This window comes from Myripristis murdjan, chromosome 3 (assembly GCF_902150065.1).
Source record: "Myripristis murdjan chromosome 3, fMyrMur1.1, whole genome shotgun sequence".
Classification (NCBI taxonomy): Eukaryota; Metazoa; Chordata; class Actinopteri; order Holocentriformes; family Holocentridae; genus Myripristis; species Myripristis murdjan.
This window is the reverse complement of record NC_043982.1, coordinates 38682743-38708350: the sequence shown is the minus strand read 5'-3', so window position 1 is coordinate 38708350 and position 25608 is coordinate 38682743. Positions and strand designations below refer to the sequence as shown.

The following is a 25608-nucleotide window of genomic DNA, read 5'->3' as shown; positions in this document are numbered from 1 at the left end:
TGTGCCAATATTTGATACCTTTAAATTGGAAAATTACTCTGCAAAAAGAGGTAAACATCAAAACTATTACATCTTTTTAATGAAATGCAAAAAGAGCAAAAAGAGTATTTGAAATCCAAAATAAAGAAGAGGAGAGATATATTTTCAAACAATAATAATGATCAGACTCACTGATATCCCAAAACTCCAAAATGCAGAGTCTGGCCCAGTACAGATGTAAAGATGCACCAGTTCATCAGTAAACCATAATTGGTCTCATCCTATATAGCAGCAACACCAGCTGAATCACAGTCTGCACACACACACACACACACACACACACACACACACACACACACACACACTCCTCCATGTGCCATTTAGCATTGCACATTAGCAAGTCATTAAAGGAGTAAACTGCACAAGGCCTCAGAGAGCTCAGAGGTATAAAGCTGCTTGGTTCCCTTTTACCTCAGCACCGAGCCTTTCTGTAGGTCGAGCTATAGATTTCTCTGTCCCATTAAGTCACATCATACATTTTTGTTTTTTCTTCCCAAGTAAAGAAGTTTATTTAGCAGCTTCTTTCTTTTGAGAATCCAAGGCTTCTCTCCCGGATGACAGCCAAACTAAAAACTGCCCAGGATCTGTGTAGATACTGCAGGGTAAATTTTTACCTATCTCCTGTGCAGTACACCAGAACTTAGCAAACTGGCAACAGTCCAGGACATGTTTTTTTTTTTTTCGCAGAGGGGTAAAGGATTTGTGCCAGGTTGCACAAAAGGTCTTAGTTACATTTTATACTTTAATCCCTTTTTGAGGTTCACCTTAACTCCCTTAAGTCATCATTATGTTATTGCTGATGAGCTGCACAAAGCCCCTTTAAGCTGTTTCCTTTCCTTAAATGTGAAAGTGCCTTCCACCCATGATCTCCTAAATGTTTGTGTCGTTTTTATTTTGCTCAAATTTTCAAATAAATTAATATTACAGTCAGAAATCGATGCTCTATGTGGAAAAAGGCTTCAGGCTGCCTAGACAACCGAATCTTCCTTCAGCTGTGCTGTTCACAACACTGAAATTCACCAAGATAGCAGCTTGTTCAGTGCATTTTCCCACTAGCTAGCCTGCAACCAGTCCATTTTTCTGGTACAGAAAGATGAGTTTGGATTAAATAAGTGTGTGTAACATTGTTTACTAGCCCAGGAAACTGCACTTTGAGGAAATGGCTTGTTGTGTTGCTAATGTAAAACAATAGCAATTTCTACTGAGTGCATTCAGACTGAAGAGTGTAAACCTACCCATGTGTTTGCCACAGTCAGGCACTACAACTGCTTTCAAAAATACATTAAAAACGGCTCGCACAGACTTACTGCCGCACCGACAAACATAATCCATGAAGTGAGAGGTTGATATAAAAAGACAGCGGGTCAGGGGGCAGGTTAGAGCTGCCGTCCAAATTTCAGGTAGCATTTTATCCTGAAGTTTTGTTGTTGTAGGCTATGACTTAGCTGAAAGCTTTAACCTTTGACATTACACAAGCTGGTATAACAGCAGCTGGTTGGTTGACTGCGATCATCAGCAGATTTTTTTTGGTTACCTAGCAGCAACAACAACACATCAGCACTGCATTGCATAGTATTATTATTAAAAAAAAAAAAAAAAAAAAAAAAAAAAAGGTGCAGTGAGCCTTGGCTTTTCCAACCTTCAGAGTGTGTCCTGTGAGATCGGGCTCTCAGCAGGCCCAGTGAGTGGGACATTTTGACAGTACAATATTATCTATTGATTATCTGCTGTCTCTCCCTCCAGGGTCGATACCACTCGTGTGGAGTTCACCATCTCCCTCCGAGAAAACTGGTCTCTGCCCTTTCTGGCGCTGCAGGTTGCTGCCATCACTTGTTACCTTAGGCCTCAGCTTACCGCCATACAGCAGGTACCCGCATGCACGTGCACACACACACACACACACACACACACACACACCCGATGTGCTCCAGCCAGTGGTGTCATACTGTGTCCTCTGTCCCCCCATGTCATTTTGTTCCCTTAAAAGCATTTATTAACACTGCTGCAGTCGTCATTTGATCATTTGGTGCTTGTAAATGCTTGTAAATAGCTGCACCTTCCAAGCGTTGACAAACAGAGGGCGCTCTGTGACAGCACCTGCCAAATGCTACGTCCTTGGTGTGTATGTGTGTGTGAGTTAAAATGCCATTCTGTGCTTCAACCAAAGCAATTCATTCAATCAATTGATGTCCATTCAGTCCAGTGGCATTTATAATGTATAACTTTGGCCTCGGGCTGGCGGAAACTGTTGCCGATTTCAGGGGTTTTTGAAGGATGTCACTGTGTTGGAAAAGGGAAATGAATTATGGCCCTCGTTGTTTTTCCCTGTATTTGATACACATCAGCTTCTTTTCCTCTGACAGTAAGGAGAGCTTAACATGCATGGAGTTTCATGCCATTTCCACCAAATCAGTGTACACCAATGGGAGCCTCTCACACAACTTAGTGAGGACAGGTTTCCTCATTAAGTTCCATTGCACGCCCAAACACACCCACACACACACACACACAAAACCTAAACCAAAGTTATTGACCAACCTTACCCCACTGATCGACCTTGACAGAACACACCCACAACTTTTGAACAAGCGCTCAGTAATCTACTCACTCCAGCTAGCCTTGGGTGGTGCAGGCAGCGAAACAGAAATCAGTTTTATATTCCATTGGTGTGCAGTTCTGGGGTCCCACCTAATCACGCAAGAGTATCCAAAAACACTCAAAAGTACCCCTAAGTGCTCAGTTATCCAATTGTACCCAAAAATACCCGAAAGTGCTTAACCAGTTATGCAAAAGTACTCCAAAGTACCCACTTACATGTACTTTTTGGTAACTGGTTAAGCACTTTTTGGTATTTTTGGGTAACGTTTGAGTACTTTTGGGTAACTTGTAGTAGTAATTCTTGTATGTAACCTATGTGTGTGTGTGTGTGTGTGTGTGTGTGTGCTCTCCCTCCTCAGAAGGTGATGGTGTGGCTGATGTTCGTGACGACCTTCTGCTTCTGCCTGACGTGGCAGTTCAACCAGTTCATCCTGCTGGTCCAGGCCCTCATCATATACAGCCTGGACAGTGTGGACGTGCTCACAGCCTCACAGGTACGACTGCCGCAGACCCCGGATGAGATGCTTGCTCTCCTGAAGGTGCCCTTTGAAAAAAAATGGCCATTACAGTGATATAAGTGAGGGCTGTGTAGACTCAGCAGACAAAACATAAGCATATAATTGGATGGTTGAGTCTACATGGTTGTAGGATGCAAAAGGAAAAAAAAAAATACGTGTACTCACTGTACTGCCCTTTTTACGTCCATTTACATCCACTTACAAAATGGACAGGGGCGTACAGTGCATTTGACCTTGAATTTAAAATATGCTTTTACAATAGCAACATTTCAATTATTATATATAATTATATAATTCTAAATGGTTCTTGTCATTGGCCGGACTCGCTGATAAATTATGTGACTGTGCGCTTCTCTGTCAGTTGAGTAGTGCTCCCTTAAATATAGCCCGACTGATGAGCGAGAGATTAGCCGTGCTGCACCGGGTCAGGCATAAAAGGCAAATGATGGCAGTGAAAGGAAATTTGAAAAGCAATCAGATGCTCCTCCAGGATGAGAGCAAACAATAGAAGGAAAAAAAAAAGAGACGTCATACTGTCTTTGGAATCTGCAAGAAACAGTCTAATAGTCTGAGGCACTGTGATTGGAGGGGAAAAATAAGCAAAATCTTTAATTCAGCACGGGACAACAACCAACATGTTTAGACTATGTTAGACTGATGTTGTCCTGTGCTGAGTTTTTACTTATTTTTTGGGTGTAAATTAGGCATTAGCTCTGTGAATGGCTTTATAAGATGTAGATTAACTGTGGTTAGTCTAAAATATATGAAACAACATTTAGCAGTGTGATTCTCCTCTCTACATGTTGGTCTACAGGCATTCTCACATACTTGGATGAACCTACAGCTCACAGGGGTTTCTGAATTTACTGTTAAATTATTAAATTTATCATGATTTTAATGTCATAGTGTTACTTATTTCCAAGCCAATCCTTTCTTTTGAGGTTTTACATGCACTTGGTGTATGTGTGTGTGTGTGTGTGTGTGTGTGTCCAGGTGACCACTCTGTACCTGGTCCAAGTCAGTGGTCTGCTGAGTGTGTGGCTTCTCCAGTTCTGTAACTCCATGATACTGGGCTCACTGGTCCTCAGCTTCATAGTGGCTGCGCTCTTCGTGAAACACTGCCAGGTCAGTGTGTGTGTGTGTGTGTGTAAGTAAGACAGACAGCAAGGAGGACAGACAGAGAGAGATAGAGAGAGAGCACAACTTAGCATGAAAAAGAGAAAATGAAAGTGTGTTTTTATAGTTTATTTATACAGCCCTGTGAACCATCAAAGTAAATGCAGATTCTTCTTCTCTTCTTTGGATGTATGGGAAATGTCTCTACAGTGTGTAAGTTTATTATATATCCCCTTTCTGATGCTTGTGTAGAGCCTCAAAGATGTGTTCCCTGTGATTTAACTACACAAGGGAAACTCAGAGAGATAGACTGAGAGGGAAAGACCACATTTCCATCCGCATTGAGACTGTACAGTAACTGAGTGGAGAAAAAAACACACTGAAATGCACCCAACATCCTCTAAAGATTTACTCATCAGGTGGTGAGAGACACATTTGACACACATGGAAGTGGTTTTCCATTATTGAAAATATCCACATTTATGTATCAAATGATCTTAATGTTATTTGAATATGTAAACTTTTTTATTTTGTCAGAAATGGGCTTTTTACTACCAACAGTTGGCAATGATATTTCTTATAAACAGTTAACATTATTAATGAAACTGAAAGCAAGAGAACGTGTATGCATGTGATGACGTGTTTGCATTTGCGCTCTTGATGATTTTAAAGCGGATATTGCATTGATAATATCACTGTGTTGATGCTGCCCTGGAAAATGAAGATGAGTTGATTACCTCTATCTTGTACATGAATTGAATCGTCATTCCTGTTGCACTGTGTTGGTCCAGCCTGGCCTGAAAACAGGAAGTCTCGCTGTTCGTCTGGGCAAACTGCTTCTCCACACCGCGCTGGTTCTCCTCCTCACCGTCACCATCAACTACCTGGCCAAGGTGCGCCTCCTCTCCTCCTCTCCTCCTCTCCTCCTCTCCTTCTCTTTCTGCATCCTCACTTCGTCTCCACTCTCCTGTCCTTCTCACCCTGGAGGTTTTTCAAAAAGCAGGATTAGCAAGTTAACCAGATAACTTAAAGTATTTTGAAATATCTTGTGAAATTTTTTTTATTACTACCAATCATCATGCATCTCCTTCTCTTTCTGCATCCTCACTTCGTCTCCACTCTCCTGTCCTTCTCACCCTGGAGGTTTTTCAAAAGGCAGGATTAGCAAGTTAACCAGATAACTTAAAGTATTTTGAAATATCTTGTGAAATTGTTTTTATTACTACCAATCATCATGCATTAATCATACTTTCAAAACCTGACATTCAAGAATTCAAGAATAGTCTGGAAGTCAACTCCTTGAAGCCATTTCCTGTGAGAAGGGCTCCTTATCCTTTTTTTTTTTTTTTTTTTTTTACAATGTGTCTAATGTGAGAGCGCCTGGGGAAAAGATTCAACCATTTAAATTAAGTATTTTTGAATTGCACTTGATTATATACACACAGCTCTACACATATAGAGTCATAATTCTACATCCATGTGGGCCTGCACATCACCAGAAAACTTAGATAAGATGGCTTGGAGCTTTGCTGGGGAGTAACATATTTAATAATAACTAAATACCTGTGCTCTAAAGTATATATTACAAATACACAAGACATTAGAGTTATTTTAAGTATAGCACATTCGCGATCAAAGTAACAAACAGCAATGTGTGGTCACAGAAGAGGGAGAGCATCATATAGACAAACTACCTCTAGTGCCCTTATAATATTTATGTAATATTTCTATGATCATTCAGTGGCATCTTTTTGTCATGGATGGGTGGTGTAACCTGGCAGCTGAACAGGTGATCTGACTGAGGAAATTAACCCGACACTATAATTTGAAGTAAAGTATATACTGTCAAAACTATGGCATGTTTTGAAAAATTGCAATTTTTTTTATGGCCTTACAAAAGGCATAGTAATCACATACATGTCCACATCCAGTTAAAAAGTACATAAAAGGAACACAGAATAGGTAATCAATTGCAATTCTGTCAATAAAAATTACAGTCACAATTACAAAATCAAGGTCATTAGTTGACAGGTTTTTTTTTTATTATTTTTTTTTTTTTTTTTATTTCGCAGGGACAGTGCATGTTAACAAATGTTTCTGTAAATGTACCAGAATTAGGCAAAAGGCTAGTTTTCACCTGTAGTCCCTGTATGTTTATCTCTGAAACAGCCATGTGTTTCTCTCATTGTCTTACTGTTGCTGTTATTGTTTGATGTGGTATGAGTCATATTTTTGTATACCTCTCCCCTAGTGGAACAACAATGATTTGAACTTGAAGTGAACAGGTTTTGTTTGATACATTGAAAACGGTATCATCAGCATATCGTGTAATCCTGTTAATCTAAGTAACTTTGTAAGTCTGCCTTGTGACCCTCTGCTCACCCTCAGCCGACCTCCTTCTCCACACACAGACACACACCCTCTTCCCTCTTCTGTATGTGACTCTACTGAGCTCACTTTCCAGTCCCTGCCAGATTTATTGAGTTGTTTATACGTCTCACTACGATGATCTTTAGCCCTGGCAAGATGACCCTATCGGTGTGTGTCTGTGTGTGTTTACAGAAAGCACTTCAGCTGAGGTCAGATGAACACATCTTTAAATTCATCAAGGCGAAAATCGGCTTGGGGCCAACGAGGTAGGAACACACGCTGTGTCATACACACTCACACACACACACACACACACACAATCCTTGTACACATGTGCATACACACTTCTTGACTCACTGCAACCTGTATTATTCATTAAGTGCCAGCGTTGTACTACACAGGTGTTGGCACTGTGAGGGTGTTTGTGTGCGCATAATAGATGGTTTGTTAGTGTGTGTGTACATAATAGATGGTGTTAGTGTGTGTGTGCATAATAGATGGTGGGGTTATGCTAGCAGTCCGCACATCGATCAGATACTGTGTGTGTTGAATAGCTCAGCTGCAGGATGGCTGCTCCAGGGTGGCAGATAACACGGCTCACAACCCGACGCCACACAACTGGCCTTTCAATTATTCAGCAGCCTCTGGAAAATGCAATGCTTACACTATCTGTGTACTGCCTGCCTCTCTGTTTCTTTTTCTGTTTCTCTGACTCGGTGAGACTAATTCCTGATCCTCATTCTGTTTTTGTTTTCTTGCACTCTCGATCTTTTGTGATATCTCAATTCTCAGTTCAGTTACTCTGTCGGCACCCATGGCTGTCTTTTCAGAGGCAGCGTTGCCAAAGCAGTGCACAAAAATGTACTGTATAGCTTCACACACCCACACACAGCAGGTTTCTACATTTATCCAGGCATTCTTTCCATTTTGCATTTTGTTGTTTGATTTCTATTTAGCATATTAAGTTCTTTATCCTTTAAACAATAATAAGCAACATTTTCATATCAAACATTTTTGATAAGTGTTTTGCTACTCTATATTTAATACAGTTGTGAGTCAATCTGTGCCCAGTTCATAAAGCCTTTGAATTTGCTGTTCTGGAAGCTCTTATCTGCTGCACAGGAACTGATGTGTTTTACGTTTCTGCCTTGGTTGGAGTACACAGATGAAGAAGAACTGGGTTATTAGCACGAGCGGCAATTGCCATCACTTTGAAACAGGCAAAGAAAAGAGAAACTCAAACTCCATCAACAGAAAATCCAATGAAAGGTCCCGCCCACGCTGTTTGATTGACAGGTGATCTCTGGGAAGAGCAATGCAGAAAAACCACAGAGATGAACATTTAGCAAGGAAGATGGAGACAAGTTACAAAGCAAAACACGGGACTTGATTATTTCTAATTTAACCTGGCACATGAGTGCTCCCTTTGTCATGCTCTCTCCCTCTCCTCTCTTTCACCTTTCTCTCTTCTTCCCTCTATCTTGTTCTGCCCTTCCTCTTCACCACCTCCTTCCCCCTTTTCTTCCTTTGGCAGGGATTTTGATGCCAGTCTCTATCTGTGTGAAGAGGCCTTTGGCCTGCTGCCTCTCGACACGCTGGAGCGTCTAGCCGGCACGCTGCTGCTTTACCCCTACATCCTCACATCACTGCTGCTCACCGGCACGCTGGCAGTGACGGCCCTGCAGAACCTGAGGTAGGCGCTGGGTGGAGGGAAGGGGGGCTGTCCTGATGTGATCCTGCACCATCATTCAATGCCAGGACATTACTTATGTTCCATTTCTTGTTAAAATACAACACCGTTCTTGTTATTTATTTAACTTGCGAATAACAGTGTCAGTCGTAGCTTGCCACTGGCAACCAGATTGCACTGTTTCCCCCCAGGCAAGTGGCAGCTCGCTCTGAAGCGGGGAATGTGAGGGGAAATGGCAGTTCAACCGGTTCAAGTCAGATGAAAAGAGAAATCAAGCTGGAGTTGGATTGAAGTTGCAGGCAAGCCTTTGCATAAATAATGTCTTAGCAAAGAAATAAAATACAAATGTTCTAAAGTCTAAGTTCAGCATTGTGCTAAACCACATCTACAGCAGCACCTCACAGTACAGTGGAGAGGGGGCTAAAGCAGTTTGGCACAGTTTAATCTTTACAGAGTCAGCCTGCCTCTGCTGTTGGCCAGAAACCTGGAGGTAAGGTCATGGATGTGGTTGTTAGGATTTTAATTTAGTTTTTTTCCCCATTATTTTTTGTCCTATTTGCTATTAATTGTATCATTTATATTTAATAACTGGTTTAGGACTTGGCTATAATACTTGCTGTTAACAAATTTAAAGGCTGCTGATTGAATTAACCTAGGTCAGTGTGTATTAAGTGACGGAGTATGGAGAAACTTCTATTTTACTGTTTTGGTTTAAAGACCACATGAACACATGGTGCAACCAATTTAAGGTGCTTAATAATTACAAACTGGTAGCCACTAAGCCTGTAGAGTGAACTGGAGTGAAGAGTGGTCCAACATTGGTAAAAATACAACTTTTTTTTTTTTTAATATTTTGTTTGTTTTTGTTCCTGTTTGGTATTTTGGTCACCTGACATGAACTTGTCTGTGCCTAAGAGGAGAGGTGCAGTTGTATGCTAAATGTTGGCAGATTAACAAAAACAAAAAAGCAGAAAAAATGCAAAATGTTTTGTGGAAAACATGCCAAATGGATAAATCAGTCAGCAGCCTAATTAAATGATCATAAAAAGACCATAAAATTTGTTAAAACAGCTTGTGCGGCATAATCCAAGTGTTCTGAAGCCAAACGGCTGCTCTGTGAATCCAGAAGTCCAGAATTCAGATCATTATCCCACAGATTTTTACACACGCCGTGTGCGCCGTGCCAGCAGCACAGGAGTGTTTCCTCTGGAAGTTTTTGAGTGGTGGGTGGTAAAGTATCGCTGACAGTGGAGGGGGTGAGCATAACATCGCCACTAACACAATATTGAAGGGAAATGGCGCTGTCTGGGATAATAGCACCTTTTTTGCATGGGCAACACACACCGTTATGCATGGCACACACACACACAGATACACTGCACAGTCGGCTGTTGCTGAGAGAGGGGGGGTGGGTTACACATTGTAACTGTCCCATTAAATGCAACAGAATGACAACACCATCAGCATAAACCATAACCAACCTCTGCAGTGAAGTGTGTGTGGCCCTCACTGTCGCAGCTCCACAGCTCACACACACACACACACACACACACACACACAGAACAGGCTGAAGCAACTTCAGGACTTCTTTAACACTGGCGGGTTCAGTCTCACGTGAATGACGACCTCTCGCAAGCGTGCCGCTGACGTGACACTTGCGGTCTAGACATGCTGTAACCTTCCAATTACGGTTGGCAACCCTAGACTTGCATGATATGAATTTTATGGCACTAATTTAAAATTATTTTACGATCCTCGTTTTGCACAAAATGGCCAGAGTTAGTGGTGGATGGTAGCAAGCAGATGTTCCCTTCAAATACTGTTGGAAATAAAACATGTAAAACAGTAAGAGGAAGTAAAACAGTAAAAACATGAGAGCCTGTTGAAATGACCCAATAAAGTGGTAAATAGAAATAGGAAAGTCAGACTTCAAGATGTGAAATTTACAACCTTTGTTGGACATTTAGGTGTCATGCATATTCAAGAACATTAAGCCAAGACACTAAAATATCAGTAATGGACCTGATTTGATTTTTCTCCTCTTCATTATGGTGTTGCACCACACAGTCGCCCTTTCCACTTAGTTTTAAAATAGTCACCCCAAAAAAAAAAAAAAAAAAAAAAACCGAAGGCTCACACAGAAATTTATTTTGCTTCCTTTTTCCAAAGTTTTGATCTTGTTTTGCATTACTTACCTTTTGGGGAAACTGAGCGAACAACCAATGAATTCTGAATAATCAGAATTGTATCTGCAAAACCTAAAATTTAGGTTGCCGCTTAATATTTTCACCACATCAGGAAAATGTGGAATAATTTGCTTATGACACAGCGCCTAAGACTGTGATTGTCTGAACAGCTTTATTTATCTAAAATGTTTTTATCTAAACAAGCTAAAGTATTTATCCAGATTTATCCATTATCAGCATATTGGTCCTCAAGGCCTTTTCTATTAATTTAACATTCAAATGAGCAAAAACCTGTACTCATATCTACAACTGATTTCTTTGCATAGTCTCCACTGATACTGATCCAGCTGTATTTGTGGTTTGCAAGGACCGAGCTGCACCGTAAAAAACAAAAAAAAAAAGTTGTTTGTTCGTCTTTTTTGGTGTGGTGGGCAGGGAAATAGTTGAATTGCAGCAGGAAAGGACTCGCACACAGAGAAAAAAAGGAAATCTAGATTTTAGCTATTTATATGAGTTACATTACAGGGGTGTCTGGACAAAAATGTGCAAAAAAGCCCTGTAATGTAACTGATATACATATCTAATATCCAGACTCAGCCTTAATTCTTTTTTTCTCTGTGCGTGAGGCCTTTCTTGCTGCAACACATCCAGCTACACTGCCATTAAGACCATCATTTAACATTTAATGTTAAAAAAAAAGAAAAAAAAAAGATTAGACTAATTCGCATATGCATATATGCAAATTAGTGAGCAAAGGATTAATCTGGCTACCATTTGCTTTTAGTATCATATTTCCTATACATTCTCTTGATCGAGATGTACTGCAGCTTTCATTTTGCACAAGCTAGTTATATGTTATACATGTAAAAAAAAATTTTTCATTGATGTCTTTAAAATAATAGAATAATTCATATAACATACAGCATTCTCATGTTGAAATTCTTGGCTGTGTTCTGTGTAACACCTCTCCTCTCGTTTGATGTATGCATGCTGGTAATTCTGTCCTATTTTAATTTGCTCCCTGCCGCTGTAATGACCCAATTTCCCCACCGGGGTCATTAAAGTTCAATGTAATCTCATTTTGGCCCAGTGACCCCCAAACTATTTCTTCACTGTTCACAGGTGACAGCTCAGATTGATGCTTTGTATCAGCCGATACGTAACATCGATCCCTCAAACCGGGCAGTGAAAAAGTGGCGTCGGTGCTTTCTCATTAGAGCGGATTGGTGGGAGTGAGGTGGCAAAGAATAGATGAATAGAGAAATTCAGCAGGAGTGGGAGTCACGTCGGGTGTCAGGAGGCAGATGACCAATCACAGTGGTTTCCGCCTCCCCCCCTCCCCGTTGCTGTGAATCTAGTTAAGTCATCGCTGATTCATGCTCCACGACACAGCAGATTCACCCGGCTGCCTCTCATAGCTTCGTATGCCTGTGGCGCAAGGTGAGGGCCACATCGAGCTAATCACATTAGCATACCGACTCGCCCTTAGGCGCCGGAGAGCCAGAATACTAACCTCATGGAACAAAGGGCTATTTGCCAATTCAGGAATTAATTTAATCCAATTCACTCCACCTCACGTAGAAGGCAGAGCTAGATTGGATTTGTATTCAAATCGAAGCGAGTGTCCGTCTGACGCGGGGCGGGGGGCCAGATAGTGAGAGGTACATCCATGCCCTCAGGCCCTTTCATGTCTGTGTGTGTGTTTGTGTGTGTGTTTGCGTGCATGCTGATGCCCGCGGACACACGCGTCGTCGGTTGGTGTGGATCATTGCGTGCCGGCCTCCGCTCAAACATCATTTATCATCACCCGCTCGTTTTTGCGTTGTCCACCTGCTAACCTTTTGGAGAAACTGAGCGAATAGCTATTCTGAATAATCAGAATAACATCAATGCCACCCACCTACCCTTCTGCCTCTCCTCGCGTCCGTCTGGCCGTAATGTTTTATGCATTGATGTTTCCTTCTGTCTCTCTCTCTCCCTCTCGTTTTTTGTTCCTCAGCGGGCTCAAAGGAGGGTCAGTAGAGGAGAAAAGAGGAGGAGGAGAGTTAAGAGCAATGACTCTTCGTCCACATGTGGCCTATAATCTGTTGCACACACTGTTCTACGGCCTCTTGGCTTTCAGCACGATGAGGTGAGCTCACACACACACACACACACACACTCACACATACATGTAAATGCAGGCATGTACACACTCACACACCAGGAAGTCACCGAGGTCCGGTTGCGAAAAGACACTTCTAACCCACTTTGCCTCTTGACGGTTTGATTGTGTACGCTCACGAGCGGACGCCGAAATCCGAGTGCGTCTCCATTGCCAGCCGCCAAGAGTCTGAATGGTCCACTTGACCCGTGATCAGCCCTCCATACTGAGCGCCATCCTACGGCCTCGCCGTCACTTAGCGAGCAGCATTCCAGCACCCACCGTCACCTAGCAACAACACTCAGAGTGTGGAGAGAAAGAAAGGAAAATTTGTATGATCACAAACGAGATATTGCATAAATCCACATGATCTGACACCCACTGAAAACAAATTGTCTGAACACCGTTTGGTGTCCAGGGCCTTGTGGAAACCTCACCAATTAAAAGGCTTCAAAAGCCTCAGGAGTCTCTGGACATATTTATTTTAAAATTCATTTTTAATTATTTATTACTTGGTTTGACAATTACTTGAAAACCCCTGCTGCCTGTGAACTCACATGAGACACGTGCAACTCGCCGCACCAGGTGGTAGACAGTACTGTACGAGTCCAAGGCTTTAAAGCTCTGTAATAGCCTTCAATAAGCTCGTCGGGCCTCTGAAACGTGAAAGTTTTTTTTTTTTTTTTTCATTCTACACCCGCAACCTTAAGCATAATCACCTCTCCTACCAGTCTTGATTCCCAGCTTTCAGCCATAATCGTCAGTGATTCTCTCTGCGAGCGCCATTAGTAAATTTCCAGCTGCAGCTGTAGCCTGTTGTTCTTCACGTCCGTGATTCATTATTGTGAAAGCCATTGTCTGCAACCATCAGGATGTTTGGCAGGAGCCTCCAGAAAATCGCATAGATTACTCGTGGGATCATTATTTCTTTCCCCCTGTGTTCGAGGAAACGTGCCGTATCTCAGTCACACAGAGGAGGAGAAAATATTCCGTCCGCTGGTTTATTCACAGCAGCACCGAGGCTCAGCCACAGGGCACCAGAAGGTCATGAAAAAAACTTGAATAAACTCGAATACGATCCTGTCCTCAGTATGCACAGTGGCAGGGGTGCTCTGCGCATGAAGTCCTAAATGTTGTGTTTTTGTTTTAGTGTGATTGTCTGGATTTTTGCCATACTGTATGATTATTATGGTTATTATTCTTATTTGTTTAAGGGAGAGTATTCCTATTGACAGTTTGAATGCAGGACGTTTATGCATGGAGTGTCTTGGTCGTGTACCTGCTACAGGAAAAAGTAGCAAGGGCGACACAATAGATGGGACACAACTGAGAAAAATCCGGTTCAATAGAGGCGCTTGGCATTGGAGTCCTGCGGTCCTTGGAGACATTTTTCCTGAGGTTCTTGGTGCCATTTTTGTGAAATGCGTGTAAACGTTCTTGTGATTCCTCTTGTGATCTAGGCACGACAGGACAAGGGGATCTTGTAAAAACCAACATTTTTGAAAGCGGTGCCAGCACGAGTGTCTTTGCAGCATGGCTAGCACCGATGCAACGTGATGTTTCACTCGGAGCTGTGTGACGCACGCATCGGCAAGAGACCAATTAACATGGCTGGTGCGGGCGCCGCACAGCCTCCGCCGAGACTTAATGTTGTTTCTGACGCCGTTCATGGTTGGTTTTAGCATTCAAGGCGGGTGATCATATCACTGGTGGACGTGGCTGAGTACGTGTGTGATCCGATCACGATGTGTTTCGGAGATGCACGCGACATACTGTGCATTTATTTTATGGTCGTGAAGTAAAGCAGTGATTGCATTCCCAAAATAAATACAAAGACAATCAAAAATGAAGCTGGAACGCCTTTAATGCAAGGCGGCAGTCAGGTTTAGTGCAGAAACCGACACATTTCATTTCAGCGTTTCCTCTAAACCGCTGATGAAGAGCGAAAGGCCAAAAGTGCCGGAAGCCATTCATTTCTGTCAGCCGACTCCTGCCTGTTAAAAAGCATTGAGATTTATTTCTGTAAGGCCGCGTGTCTTCTTATTCCTGCACACACACACACACACACACACACACACACACAGACATGCATTCACACGTAGGTGCCATCGATGGTATCTCTCCAGACTGCAGGGGACGCAGCCCTTCTCTGTGTGTCTCTCTGCTATCACGCCATCTCTCTGCCCGTCAATATTTTCCTCATTTTCTCTTGGTCTTCTTTCTGCTGATCTTCCCTTTCCTGTTTGATCTTTGCATTTTCCCCCGTTTAATTTGTTCCGGGCTCTGATTAATGTGCTTCAGATGCAGACTTTGATTGCAACGCGTTGCTTTCAGACGCTGAAGTTAAACCACATTGTAACCAAATCGTTCAACATACCGTTCAACACGCTACCCGGTTGTACACACTGCAAAAACGCGAAATCTTACCAAGATTATTTGTCTTATTTCAAGTCAAAAATGTCTTATTTCTAGTCAAAATATCTCATTACACTTAAAATAAGACATGACCACCTCAGAAGTAAATTGTTTTTAGACAATTTTCACTTGTTTCAAGTGAAAATTCACTTGAAACAAGTGAAAATTTGCTTGTTTCATTGGCAAAATTTGCCAGTGGAAAAAGTGAAAATTCACTTGAAATAAGTGAAAATTAGCTAGAAACAAGAAACAAATTTTGCCAATGAAACAAGCAAATTTTCACTTGTTTCAAGCAAATTTTCACTTGAAACGAGAGACAATTGTCTAAAAACAAGTTACTTCTGAGGTGATCATGTCTTATTTTAAGTGCAATGAGATATTTTGACTAGAAATAAGACATTTTTGACTTGAAATAAGACAAATAATCTTGGTAAGATTTTGAGTTTTTGCAGTGATATCATTGTTTCTCTCTCGGGCTCACTGGCATGAAAGCACGTCTGCAAATAAACGGTCAACATTTTAAACTAACAATTGAGTTTGTCTCCTCGTGTTTTATCGGTGACTTTGTGGTGAAGAGCCTCTATGTTTAGACCCCCCATGCCCACCCCCCCACCCTCAAACACACACACACACACACACACACACATCACCATCACATACACAGCAGCAGAACATTCATTTTGGTTAGCTCAGTGAGATGGTAAATTTATATTGAGTGGAAACTTAAGCAGGTGGAACACTTTGAAAAATTAGTATACACAACGAGACCTTATCTTCTCTCTCTTTCCCTTTCTCTCGCTCTTTTTCTCTTGCTGTCTCTCTCTCTCTCTCTCTCTCTCCCCAGGATGAAATATATCTGGACGGGTCATATGTGCGCGGTGGCGGCTTACGGTGTTTGTGGGACGGAGCTGTGGAATCTGATTCTCGGTGCTCTCCGCTGCAACAGTAAAACTCTGGTACTTTAGCGCAGAGCAAGATGTTAAGATTTCACACACAGAGCCGAGCTTTAGACCGCACAGACGTCTGTTAGGGGCTCCGTCTAGCCTATAAATGTAACGTGTAAGTGTCAGTATGACTGTGTCCAATTTGTCGTTTACACTGTTATTTTTTTGAACTCATTCCCACACACACACACACACACACACACGCTTCCTCTCACAGCCCTCCACTGTTGGCTGTTGATTCAAGAGGAGGGGGGGTGAATGTTTTTTCTCATTGATTTTGCCAGCCGGCCTCTTCCTGGCTGCAGCGGCACCTCTCTTACCTTCACGTCGCCTGTTTGCTCATCTGATTGACTTTCCCGTTTTTCATTTGTTCATTTGTGGCGGTATGATGGCGTATTAGTTAGTGGGTTTGCTCTGTTTCTGGAGGGAATCGCTGAAACCATTCAGCAATTGATCGATTCGCTGATCGGCCGAAAAACAAACAATCAATCAGGCTGTAATTCTCAAAAGCGATTAATTGTTTGAGTCAAATGAAAATCCCAAACATTTGCTCATTCCAGCTTCACTGAGATCACTAAGATGCTCAGATTGTCTTCCTCAATAAAATTAATACTTTAAGGGTTTTTTGGCTGCTTGTCAGACTACGGAAGTAATATGAAGACACCAACTCCCCACAGGAATTTGTCATTATTTTTAACACTTAAAAAAGACAAGGGATAATAAACGAAAACATGGATGGATTAATCAGAAATGAACATTAATTGTAGCCCTACTGCATGGTGATAGTTTCAATCCCCTGTAACAAATGGTTGCAGGGGTGTCCAGGCTGGTAAAGGTAACCCTGAACCGTCTGGTATGTCCAAAGCAGGTGAATTCGAATTGTGATGCCGCCATTTTTTATGCTCTTGGTTTTTTTCACCGAGTTTTGAACCGGGGCATTTGAGTGCACACACTCCACTTTGGACTGTGAAATGTCAGGCCACTAGGTGTCAGTGTGGCCATAACTTGACTGCGGCATGCATCAGATAAGAAATGACACCTCCAAGCATCCTGTTCTGTTTGTCTGCTATCTCCATCTGTCTTCCTCTCAGTGTCTGTCCTCCTCCTGGGTCTCCTGTCTGTCTCTCCGTCTCCGATAAGATAAGATAAGATAAGATAAGATAAAGCTTTATTGTCTCCCTTAGGAGAATTTTGTCTTGAGCCCTGGTGCTATGAACTTTCTCAGCTGGCTGCCAAAAGCACATGATTTGGTCACACTTTTTGTTTTTTGGGGGGTCTGAAGCGCCAATTTCGGCATCGAGTCTATTTTCTCCGCACACTGTGAGCAAATTTCACAAGACCACACCGAGAATACATTGTAGATGGTTAAATTTGCATCCCGTGCTCGCCAACTCTTTTGATTTTCCTGCCCTCCTCCCACTGTTCTCCAGGGGTTTCATTTCCCCCGTGTTTCACCCACATTTTGATCAAATGAATCTGCTACACTATGTTTTTTTTTTTTTACTAACAGTATCACAGAATACAAAAAATACATTAGCAAGTATCGTGTGCATGGTTTTATTATCGTCAGGTCTCTCTTCCTGCGACCATCGCCGCTGAACACACATTGTTTTCCCGCGTCGGAGAGATTTCGTGCGTAATTGGCCCTGAAAAATACACTTTTGGTGTGAACAGCTAAGCTCCTGCACATGCATGAATGTATGTCCTAAGCAAGCTGTCCGTCTCTCCCCGCCTGCACTTGCATTATCAGTGGTATCTGAGTCAAAACCTCTCGTTTGCTCTCCCTCGACACCATCCTCCTCCTCTCTTTCCTCATTTTACTCATTTATTTATTAGACCGATTCATATTAGAAACACGGTAACAGCTAAATGGATTCTTTCTTATTCATTAAATTCTGTGTCCTCGACTTTGTAGAACTTGAGTCCCATGCGCTCGTATGAATGTGACCACTTGAAATTTTATCTCGCACACTCTTAAAAAAAACGGTCACATATTTGACCATTTTGCTCGCAGTCCGAAACCCTTGAATACAGCTGTTTACACGTCCAAACTAATTACATTTAACATGGAATATCACACATATACTGTGAATATTTCACACTCCCGCATTAATACTGCACAATGCCTGACCCCAAAGTATTGCGCACACCTCCCCAATAAGAGGAAGCAATTTGAAGAACCCACCCACACACACACACCCTTGCACACACACACACACACACACACACACACACACACCCATACCAATAACCACTGCCTGCCGCCTGAAGGCATCAGCTCATACTCTTTGTGAAGGATGTGGTTTGGGTCACAGGTGACTTTAAGGCCCTGCTTCCTCACTGTCTCCTTAATTATCTCCTGGAGAGACGATGGCGGGCCGCATGCAAACTGTTTTTCCAGCCCCAGCCCTTCTGATCTGAGTTGTGATGCGAGGCTACCAAACCATGTGGTGACCCCGTAACAGACTCAGTGGCTGCCCTGCAAAACAATAACAGAAATGCTTTTGTCCATTTGATGTCTGCCTGTCTCTTTCCCTGTCTCCATCACTGCTCATGATTACATCCTCATCTCCTGATAGCTGTTTTCTATCTCCCATTTTGCAGATCAGGCTTGTCAGATACGCCGTTCCACTGGCGATGATTGGTTGCCTGTATTACAAGGTATGCCATTTGCTCGGTGGTTTGTGTTCATCACTGCACTGTCGGCGTCATTACGGAACGCAGCCAATTTGGGCAAAGCATGTGCGATGATACAAGAGCAGGCAGTTGCCGAGATGGAAGTTGCAGAGGAAAATAAGATCAAGCCATGGGATCATAATAGGATGCAGAAATGACCATTTCGCTGTTATTTATTTTGCTGTTTGAGGAATGCTAATGGTTTATTTGTCAAAGATGCAGTAATCTTCAGTTCTGTAATTAGGTGTTATTAAACATATATCAGTGGTTTTGATAACCAGCTTTTTACAGCTTAACAGCCACTAACAGCGTTTGCTATCACTCATGTCTCTCTCTCTCTCTCTCTCTCTCTCTCTCTTTCTTTCACTCTCTTTCACTCTTTCTCTCCCTATCTTTCTTTGTTTCTCTCTCTTGCTCTCTCTTTCTCTCTCTTTCTTTCACTCTCTCTTTCTCTCTCCCTCTTTCACTCTCTTTCTCTCCCTGTCTTTCTCTATTTCTCTCTCTCTCTATCTCTCTCTCTCTCTCTCTCTCCCTCTTTCACTCTCTTTCACTCTGTTTCTCTCCCTGTCTTTCTCTGTTTCTCTCTCTCGCTCTCTCTTTCTCTCTAGTTCTGGCCCAAGCTGATGGAGGAGGTATCAGAACTGAGAGAGTTTTATGATCCAGACACTGTGGAGCTCATGACCTGGATCAGGTACATGAACACACACACACTCACACACACACACACACACACACACACACACACACACACACACACACACAGACACACTTTTCACTCATTTACACTCACACACACACGTCTCTAACACTTTCAAACCCAGAGCATGCGTCAAAGTGAAACAAATCTGATTAGCTTGTTTCCACAGATCAAGTTTCCCTTTGTCTGATGCCCTTGATTAGTGTGTGTGTGTGTGTGTGTGTGTGTGTGTGTGTGTGTCTGTGTGTGAACATGTGTATCAGTGCATGTTTGCTCGGGGAGTCTGGCTGATGACTGATGAGAGCCGATGGGTCTCCATGAATAAGGCATGGCAGTGCTGGAGAGGACCCAGCTGTTGGCAGAGCTGCAGCCCACCTCGGGGCCTTCGTGCCCGGGCTTTTTATCAGGACCGTCAGCCTGATGAGATCTGAGACGGAGCCCTGATTTGGCACGGCGCCTTACGGTGGCCACTGTGTGTCAGTGTGTGCTTTTGTGTTTGCACATCGTGTCTGTCACTTCTGTGGTCATGCAGTTGGAGGTTAAGATTGATCGGATGGACAGCGGCATGCATTTGTCTGGATGTACGAATGCTGCGTTTGACATGTGAAGCCTAATTGGGCACAAGTGTGTGCACAACTTTCTGTATGTCCTTGTCCATGTGCAGCTGCTGATAGTAAAGATTTTGTGCCAGTGGTCAGAATCTTCACATTTGGACAGTTTCCTGTTAGGAAAAAAAAAACAAGAAACAAACTGCAAGTATTCATGATAAAACTCATGAAGACAATATTAATAAATCTACTGAATATGCAATCAAACAAACAAACATATCCATCATATCAGAGGTAGACAACACTGAGTGGATCAGCTCTGATTTTTAATAAATGGCCAATATTGGTCTAATCCTATTAGCGACAACATGAGATGGTGCAGAGAGAGGGAGACAGAGATGGATAGCAGGAGCGGAGGAGAGGTTGGAATCCTGTGTGTGTGTGTGTGTGTGTGTGTGTGTGTGTAGAGAGATGACATGGACTCCCTTCCCTCTGGGGCTAATCCCATTAGGCTATGAGGATTAGGGGCTGACTAGAGTTACCTTGGCTGGGGTTGAGAGCGGGGTGGAGCACTAAGCTTCTTGCTGCTGCACTAATTACATTCCAGATGAAAGTGTTAGGATGGGGACGTGCGGTGGTGGGGGTGTCATGTTACACCAGACTCCATAGCCGGCCTTATTTTATACGGAAAGATCACGGGAGATTTCTCACACGGTGTTATAATGAGGGACAGAGAGAACACATTATATTTCTGGGTCTTCTGGCGTATTTACATGAGCTGTTCCTTGTGGTAATTCTCGCTGAAAGAGACATGTACGCCTGTTAAAATTTGGGAATGCAACAATAAAAGATTTGATTTGGGCCATTGAGATCATAACCAAAGAAAAAATACACAAAAATACGCAAAAATATATGCACTGTCTTACTGTCTTACATATCCAAATTTCAGATCAGTCATGCACTGCGACGTACAAAAGCACTGAATGAAAGACACTGGATTCATTTATGTATCTGCATTTTTCAACCTATTGGCTATTCCTTATTTCAAATTTCACGGGTGGACAAAGCATGACATTGCCAATATAATATATCAATATCATGTCATGATACTTTGAGATGCAAAAATGAGGTGATGTACCTCGTGCACAAACCTAACAAATGGCAAACCGGTGCAAGCTGCAAGTTTGGGTGCAAGCCCTGATCGGTATTTGGATTAGGGTTAGGGTTAGGGTTAGGGTCAGGGTATCCACGGTGAACGCCTCATGAGCACAGTTTAACCTACCGGTAACTCAGCCAGCAGGATGTGACGGGAAAACGGTCTCCTCACAGCGGCTGTACTGACGCAGCAGCAGGAGGAGGCGGCTTTTCTCGTGGGAGCGCTGCTTGCTGCGCGCGGGGTTGATGAAATAGCCTTACGTATGACTGTTTTGATGTGATTGTCTCGGTTTTACAGGATTCATCAGGATCTCGACACGGCTGTTTGAAACACTGCTCTATAATAACAAATATTATAGATCTATAATAAAATATGGTAGATCTATGGAAGAGGCTTTTTTTTTTTCCATCTCAGGACTTAATATCTCCTGCATCGGAGTTACTGTCACCTATGTAGAAAATAATAATGCCAGTGTTTTCTTTTTTTTTTTTTTTCCACCTTGCCTTTCAGGACCACTGCATGAATTCCATTTTTGGAGTCAGATTTTTATAGCCTGAGCTAAATTAATGGAAGTCTTGGCTCCATTTGGAAGAGGTAAACTTAATTCCTTTCCTCTCATGTGATATTATGATAATTAGGCTGTTTTTGAGAGTCGAGTATGAATGGGATGCAGAATGAAGGCTTAGTGCAGGATACGAAAGGCTTTGAAGTTCAGCCAAATCCTACGTAAACAAGGTTGTACCTTCTCAGTTAACGAAGTAAATGTCGGCTGTAAAACATTTACTTACTACATGGTTTCATGAACTGGCCCGGCCGTTCTGGCAGGTTGCCTTGATGCATGCCGGTTTCCATGTGAGACCACACTCCTATGTGGCAGTATGTAGATGCTCAGCCAATGACAAATACTGCACATTTCATCTGCCTTTAAACCAGTTTGGGGTCATTTTCACTGGTTTAGGATTGTCTGGGTGTCTGTTTTTTATGGTTGATGTAATTTCTATAACCATCAGAAAAAGCAACGGGGCCGGTAAGCTCTTCTATGCAGACTGAGGGAAGTGGTGTGCGTCTTCAGAGTGCCACACAGTTAGGCATGTGGTATCTTTACCCAGATAAATCTAAGTAAATCTAGATAAATCTGCATCATCTCACACAGTACGTCTTTGTTTTTGTACACACCAAACTGCTTGGCTACAACTCAACTTCTGTAGAGTGGAAAACATCATCACTCGTCACTCCACGTCGTCCTCCGAAATCTCCAGGTTGCCGGGAGCAGCTGCTCGCTTCCTCTCCTTTCCAACAGTTCTCCCAACAGTAGCATCTGAAGTCTGTGTTTTGTATTTCCAATAGATAGCGGCCCATAGCTGTGATGAACATGATATGATAGTACAGAATCGTGACTGGAACTTTTTTGGCGAAATCTGACAGAGGCGAGGCAGGAAACAAGTACGTGTTTGTGTTTTTAAGTAAATTCCAATTTCCGCATTTCTGTGAAAGTGAAATAATCACTTGCCTCAGTCAGCATCATGAAGGGGGTTGGATTCGAAGGGGTTTTCAGTTTATTGTGCTGTCATGTAAACATGCATTCATGTAAAAAGACCATTACTTTTCTCGCCTTTGGTAACTGTCGGCGCTTTTGTGCTCATTTTAAATACAGTAATGACAAACTGAATGCAAGCTTTTCATTTAAGGAAATTGTATAAGGTGACAGTGTGAATGACAGTATGAATGAGTGTAGCTGCAAACAACAGGTAGCCAGTATGTCACCAAGTTGTTTGCAGCTTCACTCATTAAGAGCACACCACTTTTAGTAATTGCTGGTGAACTTAATATAATATTGGCTACTTTCAGAATCTAAAATCTTTTTTGTCACAAAACTGGGCTTGGTGTTACTAATTACAATATGCTGAAACAGATGTTAAAGTAATTGTTTCAACCGAATTCAGGCCTGACAAATCCAAGGGACTTCTTTTATAGTTCTGACTGTTTTTGTTCTCTGAATATTGTATATAGCCTAATATGCCCACAGATACAAGTTTTTATACAAGATGTGATGGTGAAATGTAGAAACAGAAATGTAATTACCGACTGGTGTCTTATGGCAATCTTTAATTAAAATACACACCAAATAAATGCATGACACTTGACTTAAACACTATGAAACTCCTTCAAAGCCAGTAGGAATGAGGTAGCTGCATACAGTCTATGGCTTACACTGTACAAGCTTATGTGTGTTTGTGTATTTGTGACTCCTGGTGGCTGAAAACGAGAACAGCAGTGGGACATTTGTTGTTTCACATGTTTGGCAGCACTGTGACAGAAAGGCATGACGTTTTTCAGTGTGACGTTCAAAACAAAAGGTGTCACCCTCTCAGTGAACGAACTGTCAATGTTCGCTGCAAACCAGCAGGCAGAAGATCAGTTTCTGCTTTCCAGTCTGGCTCACAGCACGCGGCCATTCGCTGAGCAGCTACGCAGTGTCACGTGGGAGCTTGCTCTCACATGGAAATGGCCAGGACAGTTCATAAAAACATTTAATAGAGACCTCACAGTTCCATTCTGGTTTACAGCAGACATTTAGGTTGGTAAAACCTTGTTTATGCAGTATTTGGTTGAACTTCAATGGCCTTTGTATCCAGCACTAAACCCTTCATTCTGTATCCCACTCACACTCTACTCTCAAAACACCCCAATTATCGTAATATCTCATGAGAGGAAAGACAGAATTAAGTTTGCCTCTTCCAAATAAAGCCAAGAATTTTATTAATTTAGCTCCGGCTATTAAAATCCAACTACAAAATAAAAAAAAAAAGAAAAAAAAAAAAGCCATGCATACACTGGTCCTGAAAGGCAAGGCAAGGCAATATTATCTCCTGTGTATGAGATATGAGTCTTAGATACAAGATGTTATCTCCTACCTAAGCGGTGAAAAACAATTTCCACCTTGCCTTGCGACAGGATGTCCCACCTTCCACCTGCAGATGCATCAGACATTTGCAATTAATGAGTCAGCACTGAAGACCAAAAAAAGAAAGAAAGAAAGAAAGAAAGAGAAAAAAAAGCACAGGAGGTATTTTTCTTAAGATGTCGATGGTAAAATACTTATCGTGATATCACTGTTTGGTTGTGGCCAGAAGTACAACGTCTCTGGAAGTTTCAAGCCCGAGAGAGCAGTGCAGCAGAAGTTTTCTGCTACTGCCGACTCACTTTTTAAAATACACCGGCTCCTCTCTATGGTAAATAGCCAGAACACTCAAGGCCACCAGTTGAGTCACTCTGGGCTTGGTTCACTTTTGGGAGTATCAACAGAGACTGGAACGGCTGTGTATTGCAATTATCTTGGTGATCATTCATGACCCTGCGCTTAATGGATTGGAAAAAGTAAGGTCTAGGTTAAAATGATAATGACCAGTAGAGATCTTTCTTTACTTTAGAAAAAAAAAAAAAAAAAACATAGAGTCGGCACTTAATCCCAGCAGCAGTAGCTCTGTGGCTTGGCTGTGGGCTGATACTTTGTTTTAAGTGGACAGTCAATAAATCAATAGCAATGCCTGGTAGTTTTGCTGCTTCTGACTCTGAGTTATAGTTGTGCGTTTGCAGATTTCGTGCCGCAACTTGTAGGGCATGCACATAATAGGCATGCCCTTCCCTTTTCCTCCTCTGTGTATTGTCTTTGTCTCTCTTTAACCCTCATCTTTCTTTTCAAATTCAAATTAGCTAAAGCATAATGGTATCAAACATGATAATAGCTGAAAAAAGAATAAAATAAGATAGATGGCCAGTGGTATAATACACCCTCTCTTCTTTCTGTCACTCTCTCCCGATGTTTATATGACTTTTATCGCTTAATTTGTCTGTATGTCTCTCTCTAAGAGTTGTAAGTGGAGGAGGAGCTGCTGCTCTTCAGCTCTCTTGCCCATTTTTTTCCCTTTTTATTTTTCCCTGTTGCTTTTATTGATGGTGGCTGGATTTTAGGACTGTGGTTATATTGGTTTAATCGGTTTAGTTTTGGGGATTAGAAAGTTTGTTTGGCCCTATTGTTGAGGATGCACATGCTTGTACTGATACATATAATAGAGGTCTGTGTAGGTCTGTTAATTCAGGACTGCACCCACACTCATCCCTCATCCTGGATGTGGCATTTCTTTAAGAACACTTCTAATTTTGTGTAACAACATGCTTTGCAAGGATATGACTAACGTCATTTCCAATTTAACATCCAGATTCATCAATGAAAGTAAAAGGCTTTTAAACAGAAGACAAACTGTGGAGTTAACATGTGCACATATACTCTCAGGTATAAATTTACATTTGGACAGAGTGGTTGCGCGCACATCCAATCCTGTTTTAGGCCAGGTGCCGGATGATCACAGGGTCACAACGAGAAAGAAGAAGAAAATCCGCACACTGGATTCGAGCTCCCAGTAGGCTTTATTGATTGACTTTATTGTCAATAAAGCCTATTGGGAGCTCGAATCCAGTGTGCGGATTTTCTTCTTCTTTCTCGTTATAAAT

At 42.2% G+C, this 25608-nt stretch overlaps 1 protein-coding gene across 3 annotated transcripts in view; it reads left to right on the top strand.

The window, feature by feature from the left end:
* dpy19l3 (dpy-19 like C-mannosyltransferase 3) overlaps nt 1-25608 on the top strand; it is a 70066-nt gene that overhangs the window by 16726 nt on the left and 27732 nt on the right. For all 3 annotated transcript variants that reach the window (XM_030048524.1, XM_030048523.1, XM_030048525.1), the window contains exons 7-16: nt 1783-1906; nt 2997-3131; nt 4149-4280; nt 5063-5164; nt 6834-6907; nt 8176-8334; nt 12517-12648; nt 15920-16031; nt 18624-18680; nt 19304-19386. In XM_030048524.1, the coding sequence (XP_029904384.1) occupies nt 1783-1906; nt 2997-3131; nt 4149-4280; nt 5063-5164; nt 6834-6907; nt 8176-8334; nt 12517-12648; nt 15920-16031; nt 18624-18680; nt 19304-19386 (1110 nt within the window). The remainder of the gene's footprint in view (nt 1-1782; nt 1907-2996; nt 3132-4148; nt 4281-5062; nt 5165-6833; nt 6908-8175; nt 8335-12516; nt 12649-15919; nt 16032-18623; nt 18681-19303; nt 19387-25608) is intronic.